Raw genomic sequence first — 22,452 nt, forward strand, 5'->3', positions numbered from 1 at the left:
CCACCCTGGGCATTGTAGCTCACATACAGAAGGAGGGTCTCTACTTCTAGAACCTTTACTCTCATTGCCCCTAAAAGCTCCAAGACTCTATGGCATCCTCTCCTTCATGTAGCTTACTTCTTTTTTTTTTTTTTTTGTTGCAGTTTGGCCGGGGCTGGGTTTGAACCCACCCCCTCGGCATATGGGGCCGGCGCCCTACTCACTGAGCCACAGGCGCCGCCCCATGTAGCTTACTTCTGAATCAAGGTCAGCTGCATCTGATTGGACAAGCCTGCACCACATGCCTGTGTCCTAGCTATGCAGCAGAGTCAGGTACAAGGGTCTGTATTCTACCTTGGGAAGCAGAAATCATATTGTCTTGGCGTAGAATAGGTTTTCAAAGATGAGTGATCACAACATAAAAAAGACCCACTGTAGGGCGGCGCCTGTGGCTCAGTCGGTAAGGCGCGGGCCCCATATACCAAGGGTGGTGGGTTCAAACCTGGCCCCGGCCAAACTGCAACCAAAAAATAGCCGGGCATTGTGGCGGGCGCCTGTAGTCCTGGCTGCTTGGGAGGCTGAGGCAAGAGAATCGCTTAAGCCCAGGAGTTGGAGGTTGCTGTGAGCTGTGTGAGGCCACGGCACTCTACCGAGGGCCATAAAGTGAGACTCTGTCTCTACAAAAAAAAAAAAAAGACCCACTGTAGACATTATTAGAGAGAGATGATTATTATTATTATTATTATTTTGAGATAGTCTTATGATGTCACCCTCGGCAGAGTGCTGTAGCGTCACAGCTCGCAACAACCTCCAACTCTTGGGCTTAAGCAATTCTCTTGCCTCAGCCTCCCAAACAGCTGGGACTACAGGTGCCTGCCACAATGCCCAACCATTTTTTTTATTATTTAATTAGTCATTGTTGTTTGGCAGGCCCGGGCTGGATTCAAACCCGCCAGCTCCAGTGCATGTGGCTGGTGCCCCAGCTGCAAAGCTACAGGCACCGAGCCAAGAGATTATTATTTATTGATCTTTACAATTGAGGAAACTGAGACAAAAACAAGTTAAGGTACTGGACCAGGAGGCATGGCTTACATCTGTAATCCTAGCACTTTGGGAGGCCAATGTTGGAGGATCCCTTGATCTTAGGCATTCCAGACCAGCCAGGGCAAGAGTGAGATCCGCTTTCTACTAAAATTAGCTGGGTATTGTGGCAGGCACATGCAGTTCCAGCTACTTTGGAGGCTGAGGAGCATCATTTGAACCCAGGAGTTTGAGGTTACAGTGAACTATGATGATGCCACTGCACTATAGCCTGGGTGACGGAGAGAGACCCCATCTCGTACAAGGTAAATGAATTAAAACAAAATACTTAGAAGTGGAAAGAGAAGAGATGGGGCGGCGCCTGTGGCTCAGTGAGTAGGGCGCCGGCCCCATATGCCGAGGGTGGCGGGTTCAAACCCAGCCCCGGCCAAACTGCAACAAAAAAAAAATAGCCGGGCGTTGTGGTGGGCGCCTGTAGTCCCAGCTACTCGAGAGGCTGAGGCAAGAGAATTGCTTAAGCCCAGGAGCTGGAGATTGCTGTGAGCTCTGTGAGGCCACGGCACTCTACCAAGGGCCATAAAGTGAGACTCTGTCTCTATAAAAAAAAAAAAAAAAAGGAAAGAGAAGAGATGGGGGGAGGGATAGATGAAAAGTGATCGTGAAGTGATAGTATCAAACCTGGTAATAGGTACACAGAGGTTCATTAGTCCATTTTTCTCTATTTTTGTAGATGTTTAAAATTTTCCATAGTAAGACATCATAAACCAAAAGTGAACATGACGTGGAGAACGGCACCATGATCGTGCCAGGTTGTGCCCACTCTTCACCCACCATCCTTAGGTGTCTTACTTTGTCTCTGCCTAAGACAGTCAAAACTAAGTGGAAGAGCCTGTAATCCTAGCACTGTGGGAGGCTGAGGCAGGTGGACTGCTTGGGTTCAGGAGTTTGAGACCAGCCTGAACAAGAGTGATACCTTGTCTCTACTAAAAATGGAAAAAAAAAAAAAAAAAATTAGCCAGGCATAGTGGTATGCACCTGTAGTCCCAGCTACTCAGGAGGCTGAGGCAGGAGGATTGTTTAGCCCAGAAGTGTGAGGTCGCAGCTAGCTATGATGATGCCACTGCACTCTAGCTAGCAGGAGTGAAAGAGGTTTTTTTTATTTTTGTTTCAAATAAAAAAAAAAAAAAGCTAAGTGAAAGAAGTAATAAAGAATGCATTAGGTTTGCCCTATTTTTCTCTTTCTCCCCTATGAGATACTGAGGGCTGTGTATCCCTTCTGCTCTCAGAATGCTTCGTTGTTCCACGGACAATGCTTGCAAAATACAAGTTCAAAGATAAAATTGCAGGCAACTCTTACTTCGCACAATTCTGATATGCTTGCCTGTCAATTAACACCATTTAATTACACCAGTCCCCCAAACACAGTTCAAATTCCAACTACTGGGTGGCGCCTGTGGCTCAGTAGGTAGGGCACCAACCCCATATAATGAGGGTGGCGGGTTCAAACTCGGCCTCGGCCAAACTGCAACAAAAAAAAAAAGCTGGGTGTTCTGGTGGGCACCTGTAGTCCCAGCTACTTGGAAGACTGAGGCAAGAGAATGGCTTAAGCCCAGGAGTTGGAGGTTGCTGTGAGCTGTGACACCACGGCACTCTATCAAGGGCAATAAAGTGAGACTCTGTCTCAAAAAAATTGCAACTACTATGACATATTAACTGTGAATGATTTGCCCCTGGCTTCCAGTCTGTAGATCACTATGTAAATAGCAGATGTACATCATGATCATTGGCCAATCACATCACCCCTATGATGAGTGAGTGGAAAACTCTTCTGAGTTTACTGCATAGCTAATGATTTTATGGGATTTAGGAGAGACTTATACTCACAGGACAAGTATTGGTTGGGTATCTACAGGCCTTTGTTAACGCCTCACAATGTGCCCTTGTGTTACTTTGGATTCTCCGAGAAGCAGATCCCGAGACAAAGATTTGAATGCAAGACATTTATTTGGAAGGTGATTTCAGGAATATCTTAGAGGAGTGGGAAATTTTCCCACCTGAGGGGTGATGAGCTGGGCTAAATAACCAACTCCCAAAGGTCACCAATTAAGAATTGTTGGAGGGATGGGGCGGTGCCTATGGCTCAGAGGAGTAGGGCACTGGCCGCATATGCCAGAGGTGGTGGGTTCAAACCCAGCCCCACCCAAAAACTGCGAAAAAAAAAAAAATTGTTGGAGGGTGGCACCCTCAGCTCACAACAGAGGCTGGTGGGCTCGAACCCGGCCCCAGCCAGCTAAAACAACAATGACAACTGCAAAAAATAAAAAATAATAGCCAGGTGTTGTGGCAGGTGTCTGTAGTCCAGCTACTTGGGAGGCTGAGGCAAGAGAATCGCTTAAGCCAAAGAGTTTGAGGTTGCTGTGAGCTGTGATACCACATCACTCTTCCTAGGGCGACATAGTGAGACTCTGTCTTAAAAAAAAAAAAAAGAATTGTGGGGGACTGGACATAGTGGCTCATGCCTGTAATCCCAGCACTTTGAGAGCCTAGGAGTTTAAGACTAGCCTGAGCAACACAGTAAGACCCCCATCTCTACACATACACACACACACATACTCAGAATTGTGGAGACTGGAGTTGGAAGGATATGTTAGTTCTCCCTTGATTTTGACTTGCCCTGCTAGCAGAGCCATCTCCAGCCACAGAAAGTTGCCTCTTTTAGAGAGATCCAGAGGGTGGTATTAGCAGGACACCACCTTGGCAAGTCCAGGGACACCTCCCAGTATCCGCTGCAGTTCCTTTGGAAAAATTACTGTTTTGTGATATGGTGTCACAGCTCACAGCAACCTCAAACTCTTTGGCTTAAGCTATTCTCTTAAACTGCTTTGATCATATGGTTGTATCAACATACACATTCCAAAGTAGAGTTACACAGGATAACCAGTGCAGTTACGATTTTTTTTTTTTTTGAGGTAGCATCTCACTATGTCACCCTCAGTAAGTGCTGTAGTGTCACAGCTCACAGCAACCTCAAACTCTTGGGTTTAAGCGATTCTCTTGCCTTAGCCTCCCAAGTAGCTGGGACTATAGGCTCCCACAACAACACACCTGTTTTTTTTGTTGTTGTTGTAGTTGTCGTTGTTTGGCAGGCCTGGGCTGGGTTTGAACCTGCCAACTCTAATGCATGTGGCCAGCGCCCCAGCCACTGAGCTATAGGCACCAAGCCTGATTTTTTTTTTTTTTTGAGAGAGAAAGTAGTACATTTAGTGTTTATGGAGACTTTGTCCAAGATAAATGGTAATGGGCTTGCTCTTCTTTTTTTTTTTTTTTTTTTTGTAGAGACAGAGTCTCACTTTATCCCTCGGTAGAGTGCCATGGCATCACACAGCTCACAGCAACCTCCAACTCCCGGGCTGAAGCGATTCTCTTGCCTCAGCCTCCCGAGTAGCTGGGACTACAGGCGCCCGCCACAACGCCCAGCTATTTTTTGGTTGCAGTTCACCCGGGGCCGGGTTTGAACCCGCCACCCTCAGTATATGGGGCCGGCGCCTTACCAACTGAGCCACAGGCGCCACCCGCTTGCTCTTCTTTTTTCAAACTCTTGGGCTCAAGCGATCCTCTTGACTCAGCCTCCCAGGTAGCTAGAACTATAGGCGCCAGACACAATGCCCGGCTATTTTTAGAGACGGAGGTCTTGCTCTTGCTCAGACTGCTTTTTTTTTTTTTTTTGAGACAGAACCTCAAGTGTCACCCTGGGTAGAGTGCTATGGCATCACAGCTCACAGGAACCTCCAACTCCTGGGTTCAAGAGATTCTCGTGCCTCTGCCTCCCAAGTGGCTGGGACTACAGGCGCCTGCCACAACTCCCGGCTATTTTTTTTTTTTGGTTGCAGCCGTCATTGTTGTTTGGCAGGCCCCAGGCTGGATTTGAACCCGCCAGCTCAGATGTATGTGGCTGGCGCCCTAGCCGCTTGAGCCACAGGTGCTGAGCCTCAGACTGCTCTTGAACTCCTGAACTCAGGTGATCCATCTGCCTTGAACTCCCAGAGTGCTATGATTACAGGCTTGAGCCACTGTGGAGGGGGGATTTGCTCTTCTTGTGTGTAACATTTGTGCTGGGAAACACCACCATTTGAGATGAGTCCTGCTGAACAAGTGAAGTACAAAATCTCCCTCAATCAGAATCTCTGAGGCATTGGGTTAAATGCTTTTGATTTTCTTTGGAAATGATAGCCTCTTAAGGGAAAGATATTTATGTCTGCATGTAGGGCAGGAATTAGGACCTGAATGCTACAAGATTGCCTTTCACTGATGCCTTTTCTCATTTGCACACACCTGCTAAATGAATGTGTGAAATATAAGTGAATGAATGAATAAGCAAATGGTTATCTGAGGGAATAATAAGTGAATTTTTATCTGTGTCAGGAATAAAACAGGGCCATCACACATGAGCTTCCCTGGATCTCCTCAAAGAAAAGAATTTTCAAAAAATGGAATCTGCTGTCCCGCTGGCAAGTGAATCCCATACTTCTAGCTTCTCCTCGAGCTGGCTGTCTGCTGGCCATGGTGGCTGGATCGGGAGGCCCCAGTGTCACAGGCTCTGTGACATGTCAATGCTGGCTGAGCATCAGCAGAAACAGAAGTGGGCTATGGATCCAAGAAACACAGCATGCAGTAATGATGATTCCAACTTTGGCCAGAGGATGCTAGAAAAGATGAGGTAGTCGAAAGGAAAGGGTTTAGGGGCTCAGGAGCAAGAAGCCACAAATCATATTAAAGTTCAAGTTAAGAGATGGGCGCGGTGGCTCATGCCTGTAATCCTAGCACTCTGTGAGGCCGGGGTGGGTGGATTGCCTGAGCTCAGAAGATCGAGACCAGAGTGAGCTATAATGTGACCTCATCTCTAAAAGTAACAGGGCATTGTGGCAAGTGCCTGTAGTCCCAGCTACTGGCAAGAGAATCGCTTGAGCCCAAGAGTTTGAGGTTGCTGTGAGCTATGACGCCAGGGCATTCTACCAGGGTGACAAAGTGAGACTCTGTCTCAAAAAATAAAATTAAATTAAAAAAATAAATAAATAAAATAAAATTATAAACAAAAATAAAGTTCAAGTTAAAAATAACCACCACTACAGTCAATAATGAAGACAACTGGATTTTACATCAAGATGATTTCAACCCGGCTCGGCGCCTGTGGCTCAAGTAGCTAAGGCGCCAGCCACATACACCTGAGCTGATGGGTTCAAATCCAGCCCGGGCCCGCCAAACAACAATGACAGCTGCAACCAAAAAAAAACCAGCCGGGCATTGTGGCGGGCACCTGTAGTCCCAGCTACTTGGGAGGCAGAGGCAGGAGAATCACTTGAGCCCAGGAGTTGGAGGTTGCTGTGAGCTGTAATGCCACAGCACTCTACCCAGGCGACAGCTTGAGGCTCTGTCTCAAAAAAAAAAAAAGATTTCAACCAGCTTCTGGCTGAACTGAAAACACTTGCCATGGGCAGGAAACAGCAGTCTCCTCAGACAACAAGGAAAAAAAATCTTTTAGCCTCAAGGAAAAGTCCAAAATTTCCAAAAACTGTGTTAATGAAGCTGTTATATGAAATTCACAAAAGGACGATTCCAGCCCCTCAATCCAGATGAGAACGAAACCTCCACCACAACAACCAGTGCCTTCACCATCCAGGAGTATTTCTGCAGGTGCATGGCAAAGCTGAAGAACAAGCCCCAGGTCACAGCTCTAGGGCCTGACATTTCAGATACCCAGGTGGAACTGAAAAAGGGAAAGAAGCTGGATGCAGTGGCTCATACCTGTAATCCCAGCACTGTGGCAGGCTGAGGAGGGAGAATTGCTTGAGCTCAGCAGTTGGAGACTTGCCTGAGCAAGAGTGACACCCCCGATGCACACAAAAAGAAAGAAGGAAAGAAATCAACTTGACCAGCGCAAACTCGTATGTGATGGTAAGGGAGAAAAAATTTTTTAAAAAAGGGAATCAACTTGAGCCTAGGTGCAGTGGTTCACACCTGTAGTCCTAGCACTCTGGGAGGCCAAGGTGGGGGGTGGTGGTGGATTGCCTAAGCTCAGGAGTTTGAGACGCTGTCTCTACTAAAAATTGAAAAAATAGGGCGGCGCCTGTGACTCAGTGAGTAGGGTGCCGGCCCCATATGCCGAGGGTGGCGGGTTCAAACCCAGCCCCGACCAAAATGCAACAAAAAAATAGCCAGGCGTTGTGGCAGGCGCCTGTAGTCCCAGCTGCTCGGGAGGCTGAGGCAAGAGAATCACGTAAGCCCAAGAGTTAGAGGTTGCTGTGAGCCGTGTGACGCCACGGCACTCTACTCGAGGGCGGTATAGTGAGACTCTGTCTCTACAAAAAAAAAAGTAAAATAGAATAAAAATTGAAAAAATAAGGCTCGGCATCCATAGCACAGTGGTTACAGCATCAGCCACATACACCAAGGCTGGAGGGTTCAAACCAACAGCTAAACAACAATGACAACCGCAATAAAAAATAGCCAGGCATTGTGGCAGGTACCTGTAGTCCCAGCTACTTGGGAGGCTGAGGCAAGAGAATCGCTTAAGCACAAGAGTTTGAGGTTGCTGTGAGCTGTTACGCCACAGCACTCTACCAAGGGTGGCATAGTGAGACTCTGCCTCAAGAAAAAAAAAAATGGAAAAAGTGGCGGCGCCTGTGGCTCAAGGGGTAGGGCGCTGGTCCCATATGCTGGAGGTGGTGGGTTCAAACCCAGCCCCGGCCAAAAACAAAACAAAACAAAACAAAAAATAAATAAATAAAAATAAAAAAATAAATCGAAAAAGTAGCCAGAAGCTGTGGAGGGTGCCTGTAATCCCAGGTACTCTGGGGGCTGAGACAGAAAGATCACTTGAACCCAAGAGTTTGAGGTTGCTGTGAGTTAGGCTGATGCTAGGGCACTCTAGCCCAGGTGACAGAACAAGGCTCTAAGAAAAAAAAAAGTCAACTCATTGAGCACATGTATAACACTGACTCAAGCATAACAAGAGTGATCCATGTAACCAAAAACATTTGCACCCCACTGTTATATATATATATATATATACTTTTTTTTTGAGACAGAGCCTCAAGCTGTCACCCTGGGTAGAGTGCTGTGGCATCACAGCTTACACCAACCTCCAACTCCTGGGTTCAAGTGATTCTCCTGCCTCTGCCTCCCAAGTAGCTGGGACCACAGGCACCCACCACAACACCTGGCTAGGTGTATGTGGCTGGCACCTTAGCCGCTTGAGCCACAGGCACCGAACCCCCTGTAATATTTTAAAATTAAAAAAAAATCAACTCATTGGGTGGCACCTGTGGCTCAGTGGGTAGGGCACCAGCCCCATATACCGAGGGTGGCAGGTTTGAACCCAGCCCCAGCCAAACTGCAAAACAAAAAAATAGCCAGGCGTTGTGGTGGGCACCTGTAGTCCCAGCTACTCGGGAGGCTGAGGCAAGAGAATCGCTTAAGCCCAGGAGTTGGAGGTTGCTATAAGCTGTGATGCCACAGCACTCTACCCAGTGCGATAAAGTGAGACTTTGTCTCTTTTTTTTTTTTTTTTTTGTTTTTTTGGCCAGGGCTGGGTTTGAACTCGCCACCTCCGGCATATGGGACCGGCACCCTACTCCTTGAGCCACAGGCGCTGCCCTAGAGACTTTGTCTCTTAAAAAAAAAAAAATTCAACTCATAGCCTCCTCACAGTCATCAAACTGCTTTCTCTATTCATGTGTGTGTGTATGTGATCACATCTGCATGTGCCACTGTCAAAAGGTCTTGGGATTTCAGAGAAGGATTGATTTTGGGTCCCACGGGTGAGGGATTAAAGAAACGTAATGTGTGTCATTTGTATTTGTTCTTAAAGACAAAGCAAGAAGAGAATTTCTGAACATCAGTTAGGCACAGTGACACACACCTATAATCCCAGCTACTAAAAAGGCTGATCACTGAGCCCAGGAGTTCAAATCCAGCCTGCGCAACACAAGATTCCTTCTCTAAAAAAAAAAAAAAAAAAAAAAAATTCTGAGCATCTTTGGCATGCCATGCACTGTGCTGAGCCTTTACCTATATTTTCTCACTTGATCTTTTTTTTTCCCTTTTTTTTTTTTTTTTTTTTGTAGAGACAGAGTCTCACTTTATGGCCCTCGTTAGGCATCACACAGCTCACAGCAACCTCCAACTCCTGGTCTTAAGTGATTCTCTTGCCTCAGCCTCCCGAGTAGCTGGGACTACAGGTGCCTGCCACAACACCCGGCTATTTTTTGGTTGCAGTTTGGCCGGGGCCGGGTTTGAACCCACCACCCTCGGTATATGGGGCTGGTGCCTTACCGACTGAGCCACAGGCACCGCCCTTCTCACTTGATCTTAACAGTAATCCTATAAATTCCTCTGTTTTTGAGACAGAGTCTTACTCTGTTGCCTAGGCTAAAGTGTCTTGGCATTAGCCTTAGCTCATAGCAACCTCAAACTCCTGGGCTCAAGCAATCCTTCAGCCACCCAAGTAACTGGGACTATAGGCACCCACCACAATAACTGGCTGATTTTGTTTTCTATTTTTAGTGGAGACAGGGTCTCACTCTTGCTCAGGCTGGCCTCTAATTCCTGAGTTCTGGGAATCCTCCTACCTTGGCCTCCTAGAGTGGTAGGATTACAGGCATGAGCCACTGTGCTTGGCCTGTATTTTCCTTTTATTAGATGAAAATATTGAGTTAGCAGACCACGAGTGAGGGTGTCAATATTTCAGAACCAGTCTTTGGTCTTAACACTACCAGTTTGGGGAAGGGAGACACATAAATAGGCAATTTCAACATAAGCACTGCTTCCTGTCAGCCAGTGCTAGGCAATCACAAAAAAAAACAGAAATCTGGTAATCCCAGAAGGGACTCTCCTGCCAGGAGGATGAAGAAGCCTTGGGTGTCACCGCAGCATCCAGAAAGATCACCACTACTTGGAGTCTGTGCTGACCTCAAGGGTCTGTGGGTTTTTCTGTTCATAGTATGTCCATGGATCTGGAAGAGTAGCAATTCCCTGAGCTATGGACCATGAAAAGTCCCAGGCTGGGGTGCTATTCTTCTAGTATGATCACTGTCACCTACCAAGGTTATGAAACTCAACCCCATTGTAAGCCATTGGCTTCAGTTACCCGCTCACAGATAAAGTCTTTATGGAGAAGGTGTATTTTCCTGCCCATGTCACCCACAGTACACCAAGATCTGTTGTCACCATGGCTATTCTAAAAAGTTACATCTACTACCCTGGAGTTGGTTCTGATAATTAAAAAAATCATAAAGGGATATAACATCTACCAGGCAATTTGTCAAAGGAAGCCTTGGTCAAGAATTCATATTGGAAGATTTACTGGCAGAAGAACAATTTCTTATTCCTCCATTCATTTTTTTTTTTTTTTGAGACAGTTTCACTTTGTCCCACTTGGTAGAGTGCCATGGCATCATAGCTCACAGCAACCTCAAACTCTTGGGCTCAAGTGATCCTTCGCCTCATTTTTTAGTAGAGGTGTGGTCTCCCTCTTGTTCGGGCTGGTTTCGAACTCCTAAGCTCAAGCAATCCACCCAGCTGGACCTTCCGGAGTGCTAGGATAATAGGTATGAGCCACCACACCTGGCCCATTTCATTCTTTCATTTACTCTTTCAACCAATATTTAGATAGTAAGAACTAGGCATTGGTTCTAGGCCTTGGAACAAGTTCTCTGCACTCAGAGAACTTACATTCTCGATTGTGATTAACTTTGCAAAATAATCTTTGGGTACAAATGAGAGCATTTATTTTAATGCATTTATGCAGGAGAATAATTTATTGAAGACTATTTATTTGGTAGCTTAAAGAGTGAGAGAGGATGGGTGTGGTGGCTCATGCCTATAATAGCAATACTCTGGGAGGCTGAAGAGGAAGGATCACTCAAAGCCAGAAACCAGCCTGGGCAACATAGTGATAACCCATCTCCATAAAAAGTGAGAAAGATTAGCCCGGTGTGGTGGTGCATGCCTATAGTCCCAGCTACTCGGGAGGCTGAGGCAGGAAGATCATGTAAGCCCAGGAGTTTGAGGTTGTAGTGAGCCATAATCACACCACTGCATTCCAGTCTGGGCAATAAAGTAAGATCCTGTCTCTAAAATAAACAAAATATACTAAGCACAGTAGCTCACAGCTGTAATCCTAGCACTCTGGAAGGCTGAGGCAGGTGTATAGCCTGAGCTCAGGAGCTTGAGACCAGCCTGAATAAGAGCAAGATCCCATCTCTACTAAAAATAGAAAAACTGAGGCAAGAGGATTGCTTGAGCCCAAGAGTTTGAGGTTGCTGTGAGTTATGATGCCCTAGTACTTTACCCAGGGTGATAAAATAAGACTCTTTCTAAAAAAAAAAATCTGGGCACGGTGGCTCTTGCCAGTGGGTGGATTGCCTGAGCTCAGGAGTTCAGACCAGTTGGAGCAAGAGCAACACCCCATCTCTAAAAATTAGAGGCATTGTGGTAGGTGCCTATAATCCCAGTTTCTCAGAAGGCTGAGCAAGAGGTTCACTTAAGCCCAAGAGTTTAAGGTTGCTGTGAGCTATGATGCCATAGCACTTGACTGAGGGCAACAAAGTGAGACTCTCTCTTAAAAAAAAAAAAAAAGGCTCAGCACCTGTAGCTCAAGCTGAGCTTGAGCCAGCCACATACACCAGAGCTGGCGGGTTCAAATCCAGCCTTGGCTGCCACACAACAATGACAACTACAAACAAAAAATAGCTGGGCATTGTGGCGAGCGCCTGTAATCCCAGCTACTTGGGAAGCTGAGGCAAGAAAATCGCTTAAGTCCAAGAGTTTGAGGTTGCTGTGAGCTGTGACACCACAGCACTCTACCCAGGGTGACAGCTTAAAACTCTGTCTCAAAAAAAAATTTTTTTTTAATAAATAAATAAATAAACTAAGAGGCAGAACTCTACTACCACTAGACACCTGAAGAGCAGCTGGCTTGCAGTTTCTGAGCATTGCCACTATTGATAGGACCTCTGACCTTACAGCCTCCGAGAGCCTTGCCAGCAAAATGGATTCTGTAGGGTTGATGCCTCCTTCCTCATGGCACTGTATCCTTAGTGCAGGTCTCATGGGACTGCATCTAATTGGTAGACAGGTCACACTTTGGGGGCCTGGCTGCAAAGGAAGACTGACAGATAAGACCTAGCATCTACCTGTGGGAAGTGGGGAATTACCAAAATATGAGAGGTTGGTTTGAAAGATTCTGGGTGTCTACATAATAACACGAATTCCATTATATGCACCAATCACAGTTCTGAAACATTCTTGTATCACGTGCATCAACAGGATGTGAAGTTCCTAATAATGAGGTTATACACACTCATATAAAGAACCTTGTGTTAGCTTTTCCATCAACCTTGAAGAACGGGGCAAATAAAACAAATTATTCTGGGGTGGCACCTGTGGCTCATAAGAGTAAGGCTCCGGCCCCATATACCAGAGGTGGCAGGTTCAAACCTGGCCCCAGATAAAAACTGCAAAAAATAAAAAAAAATAAAAAATAAATTATTCTGATTTATAGCATAGATGTTACTTAGATAACAGGAATCTCTGGCCCATCACTTCAGCCCTTTCACCAGTATCCTCAACCCTCTTGCCCAGTTGTCTTTCTTTAGTCGTTTCAACTGCCCATTTTCTCTGTGTCTACATCTGAACAGGGGAGCATAGCTGAAAAAAATCACTCAAGTGGGCAGATGGGTACCACTATAAATTTATTACATTACCTGGGCTTTCAAGATTGCCTGACCATCTTCCTTGTGTCCCTCCTAAACTCTCTCTACTGTGCCCCATAATGGCTATTTCTTTTTTATTTTACTTTTTTTTTTTAATTAAATCACAGCTGTGTACATTAAGGCGATCATGGGGCACCATACACTGGTTTTATAGACCGTTTGACACATTTTCATCACACTGGTTAACATAGCCTTCCTGGCACTTTCTTAGTTATTGTGTTAAGACATTTATATTCTGGGCGGCGTCTGTGGCTCAGTCGGTAAGGCACCGGCCTCATATACCGAGGGTGGAGGGTTCAAACCCAGCCCCGGCCAAACTGCAACAAAAAAATAGCCGAGTGTTGTGGCAGGCACCTGTAGTCCCAGCTACTCAGGAGGCTGAGGCAAGAGAATCACTTAAGCCCCGGAGTTGGAGGTTGCTGTGAGCCGTGTGAGGCCATGGTACTCTACCAAGGGCCATAAAGTGAAATTCTACAAAAAAAAAAAAGACATTTATAGTCTACGTTTACTAACTTTCACATGTACCCTTGTAAGATGCACTGCAGGTGTAATGTGGCTATTTCTTAAACCATCATCCTTTCCCCCTTTATCTTCGTGCTCAGCAAAGTGTTTCCCACTTCACAGAGCCCTTGGCATAGAACTCTGCCAGCTCCCGATCCTAAGCCTGTAAACTCATCTGTATCCACATTAGTTCCTTCCTTCTTCCCTGGAGCTACAAAGGGCCATGTACTTTCCTTCCTGCTTAAAGCTTATTTCTCCATCTGTGCTCTGAAACACAGCTCCTCCCCTTCTTGGGGACCCGGCTTAATCCATTACCCTCTTGTTCTCCTGAATCTCTTATCTTCTTTCTTTCCACTGATTCCTTCCCATCAGCATTCCAGCTGAGTCTTCCTTCTTTCATCCTGTAAGGCAAACACAACCAAAACCCAATAATACAAGCTTCTCCTTTGCCCCCACTTTTTAGCCAGTACCTTCTATCTTTTGATTCCTTGGTAGTCACATTCTATAGTCATTCACTCCACACACTCTGTAGCATGGCTTCTACCCACCACAACTCCATCATCGGTGTGCTTACTGAGATCAGCAAAAACTTCCTTGTTGATGAGGCTGGCAAATACCTGAGACAGGTATGAGGACCAGTCCCAAGGTGGCCCCTGGGACAGGTAAAGACTTCTAAGAGTCCTAAGCACCAGGGACAAGTGAGAAGAAAATAGATTCTCAGGGAAATAGATCTTAGTAGGCTCTGAGACTCAAGTTCACTGCTTCTGACCACAGCGTGATGTGTGAGAACAGCAGAAAATCAAAAGTGAGGCCAGAGTTCATCTCTGGCCTTGTTTCTGCCTCCCTGGGGACCTTGGGCAGGCCCCTGCTCCTCTCTGGGCTTCAGTCTCTGCGATGGGAGCATAAGGGGAACTGTGAGAAGCCCAGTAAGCAGGATGATGGGTGGCCTTCTCTGAAGCCCACAGGAAGCTCAGAGTCCCAACAAACATTTCCTACTAGGGACTGAAAGGCCTCGTACTCAGAGCACCCTCTGAGGGGACACAAGTTCAATCCCATTCTACAGATGGCAGAACCTTTGATCCCAAGGGACAAAGAAGCTAATTAGCACTTAGCGGGAATTGCAGGCTTCTAGGCATGCATGTGACTCCACCGTGACCCAAAAAGGAACAGGTTTGCTGCTCAAACCTGTGACAGCGACTGGAGGATGGGGAGCTGTGAGGTGGGAACATAAATAAAACTTCAGACCAGACCTGTCTTCAGAGCCAGGCACAGGTCTCCCTCCCCTACTCATATCCCTCCCCCACTGCCCTACCTCATTTCTTTCTTTCATAGCTAAAGCTCTTCAAAGAGGCCATACACTCCTCCAAACTCTGCAATAACTTCCCACCCCAGCTAGGATAAAGTGCATTCCTCACCTTGGTCTACAAAGCCTAGCCTGGTTTCTCTTCTCTACCTCCCTGATGTTATAGCCTGTCCCTCTGGCCCCTCATTCCTTGTGCCCAGGCCACACAGCCTTCTTTCTTCTTTACACTCTTACACCCTATTAGGGAGGGGGGAGACTCTCACGTGCTAGTCCCTGTGTCTGAATCACTCTTCTCTACGTCCTCATAGCCTCCTCCGCCTCCTCTCAGTTTCAAATGTCACGACCTCAGAGAGGCCTGCCCTGATCACTGTGGCTAAAGTTATCTTTCCAGTCAGCCTTTCCTGGCCTTATCTATCTTTTTTTTTTTTTTTTTTTTTTTAGATAGAGTCTCATTTGGTTACCCTCAGTAGAGTGCTGTTATGTCACAGCTCACAGCAATCTCAAATTCTTGGCCTCAAGCAATCCTCTTGCCTCAGCCTCCCAAGTAGCTGGGACTACAGTTATCTGCCACAACACCTGGCTATTTTTAGAGATGAGGGGTCTCCAACCTGTGAGCTCAGGCAATCTACCTGCCTCAGCCTCCCAGAATGCTAGGATTACAGGCATGAGCCTCTGCACCCGGTCGCTACCTTATTTTCTTTTCTTTTCTTTTTTTTTTTTTTGTAGAGACAGGGTCTCACTTTATGGCCCTCGGTAGAGTGCCGCGGCCTCACACAGCTCACAGCACCCTCCAACTCCTAGGCTTAAGCGATTCTCTTGCCTCAGCCTCCCGACTAGCTGGGACTACAGGCGCCCGCCACAACGCCCGGCTATTTTTGGTTGCAGTTCGGCCAGGGCTGGTCTTGAACCCGCCACCCTCGGTATATGGGGCTGGCGCCTTACCGACTGAGCCACAGGCACGGCCCTCTACCTTATTTTCTTTTTTCAGGGTCTCACTGTACCGCCCTCGGTAGAGTGCCATGGCGTCACATGGCTTCTACCTTATTTTCTTAACAGCGCTTCTCAGAATCTGCAGTTATCTCCTTAATTTGTTGACTGGTCCAATGACAGTTGTTCCTCACTGAAGTGTCAACTTCTTGGTGCCTGCCACAACTATAGGCACTGGCTGTTTTTAGAGACAGGATCTCCCTCTTCTCAAGCTCGTCTGGAACTCCTGAGCTCAAGGAATCCTCTTGCCTCGGCCTCCTAGAGTGCTAGGATCACAGGCAGGAGCCACCTTGCCCAGCCACTATCAGCAACTTTTGTCTAATCTTTTGCAATAGCCTTCTGACTGGTCTTCCACAGCCAGGCCAGCTGGGCATTGTGGTGGACACCTACAGTCCCAGCTACTTTGAATGTTGAGGTAAGAGGATTGCTTGAGTTTAAGAGTTTGAGGTTGCTGTGAGCTATGATACCATTGTGCTCTATCCACGGCAACAAAGTAAGACTCAAAGGCCAGGTGCGGTGGTTCATGCCTGTAATCCTAGCACTATGGGAGGGTAAGACAGGTGGATTGCCTGAGCTCATGAGTTCGAGACCAGACTGAGCCAGAGCGAGATCCTGTCTCTAGAAATGGATGTTGTGGCGGGTGCCTGTAGTCCCAGCTACTTGGAAGGCTGAGGCAAGAGAATTGCTTGAGCCCAAGATTTAGAGCCCTCCTCCCCAAATAGTCATACTTACTGGTCTTCCAGCAATCTCTTCTTTCCATAAACACCAAAGTGAGTTTTAGGGTTCAGCGCCCGCAGCACACATGTTATGGTGCCAGCCACATACATCAAAGCTGGCAGGTTTGAACCCAGCCCGGGCCAGCTAAACAACAATGACAACTGCAACAAAAAAATAGCCTGACATTGTGGTCCCAGCTACTTGGGAGGCTGAGGCAAGAGAACCACTTAAGCCCAAGAGTTTGAGGTTGCTGTGATGCCATATCACTCTACTGAGGGTAACATAGTGAGACGGTCTCAAAAAACAAACAGACAAACAACAACAAAAAATGAGCTTTAGAAAGTACACATCAGGGCGGCGCCTGTGGCTCAGTTGGTAAGGTGCCGGCCCCATATACCGAGGGTGGCGGGTTCAAACCCAGCCCCGGCTGAACTGCAAACCAAAAAATAGCTGGGTGTTGTGGCAGGTGCCTGTAGTCCCAGCTACTCGGGAGGCTGAGGCAAGAGAATCGCTTCAGCCCAGGAGTTGGAGGTTGCTGTGAGCTGTGTGATGCCATAGCACTCTACCGAGGGTGATAAAGTGAGACTCTGTCTCTACAAAAAAAAAAACAACAGAAAGTACACATCAGATTATGCTCCTCCCAAGGCTCCCATTGCAACTAAATTAAATTCCAACCCTTTGCTGTAGCCAACAGGGTCCCCTGTGAGATGACCCTGCCTGCCTCTCCACCCTACACTCATTATAGCTGCCCACCCACGATGACCCCTTTGGACAAGCTGAGCTCTTTTATGCCCCTGGGTCTTAGCAGTAGTGGTTTCCCTGCTTGGAATGCTCTTCTCCAGAATCTTCAAATGGCATCTCCTTTTTGTAATCTCAGCACAAGTAAAATCTCTTCAGAGGCCTTATAGATAATAGACCCTTTTCCTCAGTTACTCACTCATCCTATTCATTTCCATCACATCACTTAAAATAAACCAGTGCTGACTTTAATGTGTGTTTGCTTTTTTACTGACTGCCCTGGCCCGCTGGATGTCAGTCTACTAAAAATAGAAAAGTCAGCCAGGTATTGCAGTGGTGGCCTGTAGTCCTAGTTACTTGGGAGCCTGAGGCGAATGGTTCACTTAAGCCCAGGAGTTTGAAGCTGCAGTGAGCTAGGCTGACGCTATGGCACTCTAGCTGGGGCACCAGAGTGAGACTCTCTTTCTCTTTGTCTCTTTTTTTTTTTGAGACAGAGTCTCATTTTGTGACCTTTGGTAGTGTCATGCTGTCATAGCTCATAGTAACCTCAAACTCTTAGGCTCAAGTGATTCTTTTGCTCAGCCTCCAGAGTAGCTGGGACTACAGGCGTCTGCCACAATGCCTGATTATTTTTAGAGCTCATGCTGGTCTCAAACTCATGAGTTCAGGTGATCTGCCCATCTTGGCCTCCCAGAGTGCTGTGTGCCACCATGCTCAGCTGAGACTCTGTCTTTTTTTTTTTTTTTAAATAATAGATTCTTTACTACCTCGTTTTTTTTTTTTTTTCTCTTTTGGCCGGGGCTGGGTTTGAACCCACCACCTCCGGCATATGGGAACGGAGCCCTACTCCTTGAGCCACAGGTGCCGCCCGAGACTCTGTCTTTTATTTTATTTATTTATTTATTTATTTTTTGAGACAGAGCCTCAAGCTGTCACCCTGGATAGAGTGTTGTGGCATCACAGCTCACAGCAAGCTCCAACTCCTGGGCTCAAGCAATTCTCTTGCCTCAGCTTTCCAAGTAGCTGGGACTACAGGCACCCGCCACAACGCCTGGCTATTTTTTGGTTGTAGTTGTCATTGTTGTTTGGCAGGTCTGGACTGGATTCAAACCCACCAGCTCTGGTGTATGTGGCTGGTGCCTTATCAGCTTGAGCTACAGGAGCCAAGCCAAGACTCTTGTCTTTTAAAAAACAGAACAAACAAACAAACATAAACAACAACAAAGAAAGATTTGGATCTAGAAAGGAGGAGTACTGTCAAAAATGGATTTATGGTAAAGGAAGTTTCAGGAATCTCTCTTTCCCTCTGAGGGTTGAAGTTTGTTCCACCTGAGAAAGGAAAGCCAGGTTGCAATCAGGCTGCATTTCTGATAACTAAAAAGGTCTTAGAGAATAAGATCTACTCTCCAAGCCTATAGTTATTTGTTGTGATTTATTTTCTCATTCTAAATAAATAGTTATTTTTGACCCTTATTTTTTATCTTTTTCTTACCTCAACCTTGGTAAACTTCAGGCCTTACAAATCAGCCGTTAGGTGTTGTTATTCCAAAGTGGCTGGGGTTCACTCAGTGTTTGTTCCTTTGTTTTTGTTTTCTGTTTAGACCCTGTCTCATAGCACAATGATGGTGTTAAAAATTTATTTTATTTTTTATTGAGACAGGGTCTTGTTCTGTAGCCTAGGCTAGAGTGCTGTGGCGTCATCATAACTCACCTCAAATTCTTGAGCTCACATGATTCTCCTACCCTCACCACCCAGCTGATTTTTTATAGAGTTAGCATCTCAGCATCTGGCTATGTTGACCAGGCTGGTGTTGAACTCCTGGCTTCAAGTGATCCTCTGGCCTCAAGTAATCCTTAGGCCTCAGTCTCCAAAAGTTCTGTGATTACAGGCATGAATACCATGCCTGGCCCTTTTTTTTTTTTTGAGATAGAGTCTTACTTTGTCACCCTGGGTAGAGTGCTGTGGCATCATAGCTTACAGCAACCTCAAACTCTTGGGCTCAAAGTGATCCTCTTGCCTCAGCCTCCCAAGTAGCTAGGACTACAGATGCCTGCCACAGTGCCAGGGTATTTTTAGAGACAGGGTTTCTCTGGCTCAGGGTGGTCTCCAACTCCTGAGTTGAGGAGATCCACCAGCCTCAGCCCCCCAGAGTGCTAGGAATACAGGCATGAGCCACCAGGCCTAGCCCTTTTAATTATTTTTCTAGGGGGAAAGTGAAGACAGTTTTTCAGCAATTTTTACAATAAAAGAAATTACGCTGTAACCTGCTTTTCCTCTAGCTGTTTACCTTACCTAGAGCTCCCAGCTACTGTAAGCCCTTTGAGGGTAGAAAAAGAGCTCTTTCTTCTACAGTCCAGGTACATAGTAAGGTTTAATTAACATTTGTTTTGTTATGTTTTGTTTTTAAGATGGAGTCTCACTTTGTCACCCTTGGTAGAGTGCTCTGGCATCATAGCTCACAGCAACCTCCAACTCTTGGGCTCAAGTGATATTCTTTGCCTCAGCTTCCCAAGTAGCTGGGACGACAGTTGCCTGCCACAACACCTGGCTAAGATTTCTTTTTTTTTTCTTTTAGAGATAGAGTCTTACTCTGTCACCCTCGGTAGAGTGCCCTCTCATTATAGCTCACAGCAACCTCCAGCTCTTGGGCTTAGGAGATTCTCTTGCCTCAGCCTCCCAGGTAGCTGGGACAACAGGTGCCTGCCACAATGCCCGGCTATTTTTTTGTTGCAGTTTGGCCAGGGCTGGGTTCGAACCCGCCACCCGCAGTATATGGCGCCAGCGCCCTACTCACTGAGCCACAGGTGCTGCCCACCTGGCTAAGTTTTTAGAGACAGAGTCTCACTCTTGCTCAGGCTAGTCTTGAACTTGTGAGCTCAGGGCAATCCACCCACCTCAGCCTCCCAAAGTGCTAGGATTACAGGTGTGAGCCACCATGCTGGGCCTTTAATTAATATTTGTTAAAGGAACAGATAAATTTGAGTGTTAGTAGGTTTTATCCTTTTGCTCCATCCCTTTTTTTTTTCTGAGTCAGAGTCTCACTCTGTCGTCTTGGGTAGAGTGCCATGAGTCCATAGCAACCTCAAACTCTTGGGCTGAAGAGCTCCTCTGGTCTCAGCCTCCCAAGTAGCTGGGACTACAAGTGCCCCTCAGGATATCCAGCTAGTTTTTTCTATTGTTTGTAGAGATGGGGTCTTGTTCTGGCTCAGGCTGGTCTGGAATTCCTGAGCTCAAGCAATGCACCAGCCTTGGCCTTCCAGAGTGCTAGGATTACAGTTGTAAGCCATTGTATCCGCCTTTTTTTCCCTCTATATTTTAAAAGGACAGGGTGTCCCTATGTCACCCAGGCTGGATCCTACCACTTCAGCCCTGGGAGTAGTTGGGACTACAGGTGTGTACCAATGCCCTTGGTCTTTGGATGATAGTTTGAACTGCATAGTTCAGATTTTGCTAATCTTGATACACCTTACTCATGAGAATATTATTGTTATTTTTTAATCATTATTTTATTGAGACAGTCTCATTTTGTCACCCTTGGTAGAGTGCCTTGGTGTCATAGCTCACAGCAACCTCAAACTCGGACTCAAGGGATCCTTTTGCTTTAGCCTCCGGAGAAGCATTGACTACAGGCGCCCACACGGAGAAGCTGGGACTACAGATGCCCACGAAGCCCGGGTATTTCTTTTCTTTTTTTTTTAAATTTCAGCTTGCTTGTTCATTCTTCTTCATTTGAAGTTTTTTTTTTTTGTTTTCTTTTTTTTTTTTTTTACTGTTCTTCCTTTGGCGATTCTCTTTCCCTTTGCCTCCCCAGTAGCTGGGATTACAGACGCCCGCCACAACGTCCGGCTGTTTTTGATGTTAGTAGAGACGGGGTCTTACTCTGGCTCACTCCTGCTCATAGTGGTCTCGAACCTCCGAGCTCAGGCAATCCACACGCCTTGGCCTTCCACAACGCTGGGACTACAGGCGTGAGCCACCACGCTAGACAAGAAGGGGCCTCACTCTTGCTGAGGCTGGTCTGGAACTTCCGAACTCAAGGAATCCACCCTCCTCGGCCTCCTACAGTGCTAGGATTACAGGCTTGAGCCACCTTGCCCAGCCCGCTTCAACATTTTGTATTATGAAATACAGAATATTTTGCTCATTTCAAAAATCTTTTTGTGCATTCTTTTTTTTTTTTTTCGCAGTTTTTGGCCAGGGCTGGGTTGAACCCGCCACCTCCAGCATATGGGGCCGGTGCCCTACTCCTTTGAGCCACAGGCGCCGCCCTGTGCATTCTTCCTGTAAATTGAATTATCAGTATTCATTAAGTCCCTGCTTTGGAGGTTGTTTGAAATGGGACATACCAGTACTAAGTTCAGTTTTTTAACAACGAGTAAATCGCATACCATGTGTGCAGTGTTAGAGGGCTGTTGGGTGCTTGTCAATAACCAGACAACTACCATTTCTTTTGGACCCTTCGCTCCCAGACCACCTGCTTCAACTCACAGGACAGTTTGACCCTCCGTGACCTCTTTGTCATGGCGTCCACAGGGCGTCTACCAGCGAAGGCTTTCGCAGTCCGCTGTGTGTCGACCTTCCCAAAATGGCGGCGACGGGGGAACTGCGTGCAAGGGGCGGGATTCCGCCGCCGGGGGCGGGGCAGGGAGGCAGAGGGGTCGGGTTAGCCGGCGGGTCGCTTCGGAAGTCGGCAGGCTCTGCGCGCCTGCGCGGAGCGGCCCTGAGCGCAGTGAGGCAGTGGCGGGGAAGGCTCCGGAGGGGCCGACGGGCGGGTTGAAGGAGGGAAGCGGGCGAGCGAAGTCCCAGAGCGCGCCGCGGCAGCCCGGGTACCCTCCCCTTCCGGGCGTGTGTCGCTGTGAGAAGAGCTGAACCAAGCGGACCCGCAGAGGCAGCGAGGCGCCTGTACCACCGCCCCAGCCCGGCCTCCCTCGGCTTCGGAGCTCCGTCGTGGGGCCCAGGTTCCTCAGCACACCCAGCTTCAGCTGTCCCCAGAGGCTGTCCTTAGCCTTTCAAAAGTCCCGGCGCCAGCCCGGGCCCTTGGCGGGGAAGATGACGGAGCTGCAGTCGGCACTGCTACTGCGAAGACAGCTGGCAGGTGAGCGAGCGGGCGGCAGGGCGCCGGGCCCCGCCGCGATCGCGGACAGTCGCTGCCGGGTACTCCCTCCCCTCCTCCTGGGCTAGTGGCTGGACGGCCGAGAGGGACCGGGCCTGTGAGGGTGGGGACCCTGAGGCTTCGGTCCTGGCCCGGCCCAGTACTAGGCTGGCTCTCCGGAGGGCATTGGGGGCGGGGACGCGCGTCCCAGCTTTAGCTCTCAGACAGGGCCTGGCGCCCTGGGGGTCGGAGAGGAGGTTGTCCCCTCCCCCACTGTTCGGTGGGACGTTGCGGGGGAGGGGCCGTGGGTGGTCTGGAGGGG

General features: G+C 47.6%; 1 protein-coding gene and 1 pseudogene across 1 annotated transcript in view; both read left to right on the forward strand.

Moving 5' to 3' along the window:
- Positions 1-5,624: 5,624 nt before the first annotated feature.
- Positions 5,625-21,907, forward strand: LOC128571045 (PIN2/TERF1-interacting telomerase inhibitor 1-like; annotated as a pseudogene).
- The window catches only part of UBE2G1 (ubiquitin conjugating enzyme E2 G1), a 113,464-nt gene continuing 112,255 nt past the window's right edge, over positions 21,244-22,452 (forward strand). Inside the window, exon 1 of the mRNA XM_053570339.1 lies at positions 21,244-22,133. Within this exon, the coding sequence (XP_053426314.1) occupies positions 22,088-22,133 (46 nt within the window). The 5' untranslated portion in view covers positions 21,244-22,087. The remainder of the gene's footprint in view (positions 22,134-22,452) is intronic.

Source organism: Nycticebus coucang, chromosome 18 (assembly GCF_027406575.1).
Source record: "Nycticebus coucang isolate mNycCou1 chromosome 18, mNycCou1.pri, whole genome shotgun sequence".
In the NCBI taxonomy this organism is placed as follows: Eukaryota; Metazoa; Chordata; class Mammalia; order Primates; family Lorisidae; genus Nycticebus; species Nycticebus coucang.